The sequence below is a fragment of the Pollachius pollachius genome (assembly GCF_949987615.1).
Source record: "Pollachius pollachius genome assembly, chromosome: 3".
Lineage (NCBI taxonomy): Eukaryota > Metazoa > Chordata > Actinopteri > Gadiformes > Gadidae > Pollachius > Pollachius pollachius.
In genome coordinates this window covers 5,733,221-5,739,496 of record NC_136936.1, presented here as the reverse complement: position 1 = coordinate 5,739,496, position 6,276 = coordinate 5,733,221, and the positions used below count along the sequence as shown (strand labels likewise).

At 43.1% G+C, this 6,276-nt stretch overlaps 1 protein-coding gene across 1 annotated transcript; it reads right to left on the bottom strand.

Moving 5' to 3' along the window:
- Window positions 1-1,505: 1,505 nt before the first annotated feature.
- diabloa (diablo, IAP-binding mitochondrial protein a) lies at window positions 1,506-4,040 on the bottom strand (the record flags this gene model as incomplete). Its single annotated transcript, XM_079731530.1, has 6 exons — window positions 1,506-2,172; window positions 2,707-2,803; window positions 3,054-3,164; window positions 3,261-3,386; window positions 3,514-3,646; window positions 3,904-4,040. The coding sequence occupies 6 exons, from the start codon at window positions 4,038-4,040 to the stop codon at window positions 1,976-1,978; spliced, it is 801 nt and encodes a 266-aa protein (XP_079587656.1). The 3' UTR covers window positions 1,506-1,975.
- Between the last annotated feature and the right edge of the window lie 2,236 nt (window positions 4,041-6,276).

Here is a 6,276-nt window from a genome sequence, read left to right as displayed (position 1 = left end):
CCACAACACATCGCACTGTAATGTGACTCAATGTTTCCAAAAGAGTGCAAATATATAAATAGGCACTTGATTAGTTACCGTAATATATTGTAAATAATTATCAGGGTGTGGGTAATGATTATGATTATGTTTATTGTCGCTAAGCCTCCTCAGGGGACCTAAACGGTTTATAATATGGTGTATAATACTTCACTGCCACTGACCTTGTGGTTTAGGGTAGTCGTCTCATTGAGGATTAATTCTGCAAAAGCATTTTCTCTAAAAGCGCTGTTACAATTTCTCCCTGGCAGGGAACGGTGCCTTGGCACCTTCTCTGCTGTGATGCCTGTCTGGGGCACTTGGTTTTACAGTCTGTGAAAACACCCTTTGTTAAACACTGCATTCTCAACCAGTCACATCGACAAGCCAGTCCCTCCCTCCCTGCAACCTCCCCCCCCCCCCCCCCCCCCCCCCCTCGCTCCACCCAGACCCCCCCCCCCCCCCCCCATTCAGTCCTGTCCTCTGCCAAGGCGTTGAACGACTGCATTGGGGAGAGGTCATCTCGGTGCTGACGCTTCAACACTTGTGTTTACAGCTCAGATAGGTCCTTCCATAATGAGCTCTCTCCTCTCTCTCTCTCTCTCTCTCTCTCTCTCTCTAAAAATGACCCTGGGCAGCACAACGTGACCTTTAGAGACCACATTTGATATCTATTAAGCAAGCATGCATAGGCCTACTATTAATAAGCACATAAAATGCATACAATGACGATGTAAGGCTGAAACCTCCTTCAATCGGACGATGAGGACGACATACACAAACAATACAACAAAGAGTAAAAACATTTTTTTACAATAAAGGATTCCTTTGCAATCCATCAGTAGCCTTTCATACACGTTTTGTTTGATTTGACAGATTAAGACTGCCATCTGCTGGCCAACAGGTAAAAAAGCAATGAATTTGAGTGTTTATGAACGCATATATTTATCTTGTAGGTATCTCCTTAAACCTCAGTCCTGTTGTGGTCATCCTTGTTGACTTTGGTGTAGGTGACATTGTAAATGAGGTGTTGACGAGAGAATTGAGAAATAGCCTAGAAGCTGTAGTGGTGATACTCGGGGGCATGGATAATTTGCTGTGAAAAGCAGGCGACGAGTGACAGGAGCAACGTAAATAAGCAAAGAAAAGCTTCTGTTCTCTCGAACTCGAAGCCCATCCAACATAACATCAACTCAACCTCAATACAAAGCACAAAATAGTACAACTGGCTTTGAAATGGACTCTGACCCACCGGACTAACATATCGGTAGCTATTTCGCAATGTTTGCGGTCACGCGTCAGGTCGGCATAAAAAGGGAAAGCATCTTCCAGTACATTGTCGTCGATGTGCCAGCCGACTGATTTTGTTTACACAACCTGATTATTGACGCCCAGTGTCAAGGTTTTTTTTTAATATATGTGGGTGTGTCGGGCCTACTCAGAAAACATGATCACAAAAAAATACAGGAACAATATGGTATGAAAAAGTATTTATTATAGTGAAACAGTTAAAAAAGGTTTCTCTTTATTCAACCCTGACCCATCCAGTATCACAACCACATAATACACACCAGATATTCAAGATAATCATCTTCCACACTACAGAACCAGACATTACCAATCAAATAAATAGTTATAAATAATAATTACCCTTTTAGACAGAGAATCTTAAATGTTACTGAATAAGTGTGCTTGATTCACCTATTGGGTTTACAATTTCAAATTTGCATTTGCTATGCATTTTTTTTGGAGACGTCACAGGCAAAAGTCAAACATAAGTGAACATTGGAGAAAGACAAATAGGATTGTGATTAAAACATTGTAATTGCTACATTGTTCTTGCAACACCATCTCTCATCTTTAGGGTACACCAGAATAAACATGACCCCACACCACCAACATGAGTCAAACGTCATGGCGTCACGTTTCCCCCCCTCTTATTATCCATGCAGTCGGCTCAGTCCTCTCGAAGGTAGGCTTCGGGGAGTTCGTGGTCCACCTGCAGCCCCGCATACTCTGCCATCCTCTCAATCTCCTCCACCTTGGCCTCGGCCAGCTTCTTCTCTGCATCCTTCGAGATCTTCTGCACCTCGCTCACCTGCGTCTGGGCCAAATTAATGTGGGTCCTCACGGTGATGGACGCCTGGTCCGCTCCTGGGAACACGATGGGGGAAGACGAGGGGGAAGAGCAGTCCGTTAGTCAACCAGCTGGGTAACAAGAAAGGAGTTGGACGGCCCTAAATCAAGCAGCGCTACAGCGAGCACATTGGGGCAGGTGCTCCCGTCCATCACTCCTTTGTTTTGGTTCTGGTTCTGAACCAACTGTGGTTCCTCAAAGCTACGCTGACCACTATGACTGATCCGTGCACTGCACGGCGTCAGTTGCGTGACGGTTGGTGTACAGGAAGTGTTGCGTAACCGCCCACCAGGGGTCAGGTGACATGACGCACAGCGACGGCAGGCTGCAGCCATTACAACTATCTGTCTATAACTATCTCAGTGACAGGTGGGGCCATTCAGTGGCCATTACGGGGAGCTTTTGAAAAGGTTCCAGCTCAACACTTCTCAATGGGACAATTCTGTCCTTCATAGACGATTTAAGGGTTGCAGTTGAATGCCCCTTCCTTTGATTTACGTCCCTCAAACGGAAAACACTCTCACATCACAGAGGGGTTTTTCTTTACTTGCCTGATGTGTACGCTGCCTCGGCGGCCATTTCACACAGGTTGAGTGCGTTGGTCCAGGTCGACTCAAAGCGCTTGCATAACTCTAGTCTGTCACTAACCTGTCAGGAAAGAGAGAAAAATGGAAAGGCTTTAATAATAGCAAAACATCCCACAGCTCCCAGGCTCTCCCCTGAGAAGGTACTTTGTTTTGAACACGAGTCTATCACTGTGCCCGTGCAGGCGGAGGTAACACAGGTGGACACTGTGCAGACAGATAAGTGAATGTGTGTGTGCAAGTCTATGCATGTGCGTGCGTGTGTGTTGCAAAACAAGGTGTACAGCCTTGGACTCAGACAAACATTGACTTACGTCTGAGCGCTGACCTATGATGACCTGCCAAATGGAGTCCTCCTCCGCTGGAGTCAGCTTCCCCAGCGAAGCCAAGTAACGTCTCTGGAGACCAATGAGTGTGTGTACCGCCTGTAAGATGAATAGATGAAACGTTTCATATTTATTTGGTGGCATTTAAGAGATATGGGTAAAATGTCTGGTAATTGTCTGATTAACTTGACCAACCTTGGCATAATCGGTCAGGGCATCTATGAGAGCCAGGGTGGTCTGGGAGAGGTAAGTGCTCGCGCTGTCGGTGACCAGCGACGCTGCTCTTTTGATCAAGCAGTCGTGTGAGAGATTTTCCACATGCTACGTATATCCGGAGACAGATAAACAGAGCATTTATGTGAGATCTTAGCACCTGTAAATACTTTCTTTAAAATACATATTTTATTTCATTTAAGTTCACACTAGTTCCCAATGTAGAGGCGCATACCTGGGTAAAAGGAATAGCGCACAGCCCGCTTCCAACGCTCAACGACGCCATACTTGTACGGACAACATCTGTCCACCCGCCCAACCTCTGGACTGTGGGTTTTCTCTTGTTGATAAGGACACTTGCAGAGCTCCTGCACAAAGAAACATTGTCAGAAAAAGCTTTGAGCAATATGACAGCAACCGAAGGCCCCTATGTTCATTGGTATAACGTCAGCCAGCATAATGAGTCAGAGCTATTTTAGCAACAGACGTCACGTTTTTGTATGTCGTTTGAATAAAACTAAAATGTTATGAGCACCATATGCCTATATAAATATATATATATATTAGAAAGCACAATGTTTTGTTGTCATGTTTACGACTGTGATCATAGAAAAGTCGAGCTCACCTTAGAAAGCTGAGGCAAGCTGCGCCTCTTCTGAGCGCCGCCATGTTGGTGCGCAGCAGTAAAACATCCGTCCTGGTATGCAAAAGTCCGCCGGCAGGACGAGTGGCACACTGTGCACATTTACGGACAGCTTGCATTTTGTTTATTTAATACGTCCAACTATTCAGTCGAAAAAAATGAAGGAAAGATATGCAGGATTGTGAAAAAATATTATTAATAATAATAATACAGATATATTTTCTGTCGCCACCTTTTGGTCGCTTTTTCTCTAGTTTATACCTTTCCGCTGTCCAAACAACTGATAATACTGGACCCTCCGTCCCCTGGATATTTATACGGCTCCGGTTTCATCCTCCCATTGCGAAAACACATTGATCTGTTTACTTTGTACTACAATGTGCGCAATTGGCATTAGCTATTGAGGCACGCGCAAACAAGTTCTTACGTAGGTACGCAGACTCTGACACAAACATTTGGGCCTCTAACTTCAGTGGATGGCTGGCAGCGTCCTCCTGGCGGTTTACATCAGGTATTCCTCACGTAGGCATAGCATGCGGTGAGAGTTAGAAATGAATGGGAATTAATGCATTTTGCGGGATCACTCCCAAAATAGTGCTTGCACATAGTTTTCCATAAGGCTGATGAAAATAATTGTGTAGTTCATTTAAATTACAGAGGCCTCAATGTATCCAAATCCACCAGTCATGAAATGAGTTGCCAGCCAGCATTAAGGTCTACTACGAAAAGTATTCAAGAAGTGACCCTTACAATAACTTTTTTAAGTTATGGTTGTTCAATTGTGGCCAAGGTATTAAAAAGGTCTCACTAAGTCGATACCGTCTCAAATAAATATGCTACATGTCCCCCACTTCCATGTTGTTAACAGCTATAAAGAATTTGGTCTGAGGGTACAGTAATAAATGCTGTAAAGGTGTACAACAAAAAATTGGAATAGCAAATCAATATTGGCTATCCTGCTGTAGATGCCTATCCATCATTTGCCACAATAATTCCAATATTTAGGTCTACTTTTTTATACTTACTGCCAGGAAGTATATCCTATACCAGATCACACACACACACACACACACACACACACACGCACACGCACACGCACACGCACACGCACACGCACACGCACACGCACACGCACACGCACACACACACACACACACACATATACTTATATATAAGTGTTTGGCTACAGTTATGACATTTTACCTTTTGTTCTTAATATTTGTCCTAAGAAACATTAGCTCTACAAAAACAATTGATTCATGAATAGATATGCAATAAGCCTAGAATTTTTCTGAGTGTATTTCAAACATTCGTTTAGATTGTTGTGTTTATTAATCCATTGCAGTGTTCAGAGGAAAGGTGGTCAAATGTACATTTATGACCAAATGCCCATACGTATCAACAAAGTTTCCATTTCAACAGGGTTTTTTTAGTCAGCATTGCAAATTGTTTAGAATTGCCGTTTAAAATGCCTTGTCAATGATTTAGTCTTTACTATCCCTCAATGTTGATTCAATTGCGTTGCTCTCGGTACCGCCTATTAAAAAAAGAAGACAAACAACTCAACTCCATAGAAATCAATGGATTTTCAACCACAGGACACTCGCCCAGCACGAAGCCGTGCCTCCAGTAGGCCCATCGTATTACCAGTTTATGCACACCTGTCACGCGTTATGTCAGTGCAAGACTTTGGAAGCAGGTGTTCAGTTTGGTAAAATAATTATAATGTTTGATCAAGAAAAAACTAAGTAAGTGTACTTTATTAGGATGGTAACGTAAATTAAAGTAGTGTGACTTTTTTTGAGGGTGCATATATTGTTTGTTGGTTCATGTCTTTTTTTCATCAACCTCACCAAGGCATCTGTGCAAATATACTAAGTAATATAATTCTGATAGTGATTCTGAAGCTGGATTAAACAGGCAGGTTAAACACACAGGCATGCACACAGAAACAACACACACACACACACACACACACACACACACACACACACACACACAAACACAGGCATACACAAGCATACAGGCATGCAAAGACAGGCATACACAAACAACCCCAAACACATAGGCATACACACACACACAAACACACACACACATACACACACACACACACACACACACACACACACACTCACTCAGTCACTCACTCACTCACTCACACACACATAAACAAACAAGTTTGCACACACAGGCATACACACAAAGTCTTCTGAAACGTTTGACCATTGATGACCTTTCTTTTAACTGCTCAGCCTCACTCTTACGCATTGTATTTAATGTCAATTACATATTGCATTTTTTGTAAATGTCCTGCCTAAATTCAAAATATATCTTCTTTAATTTGAAGCTCTT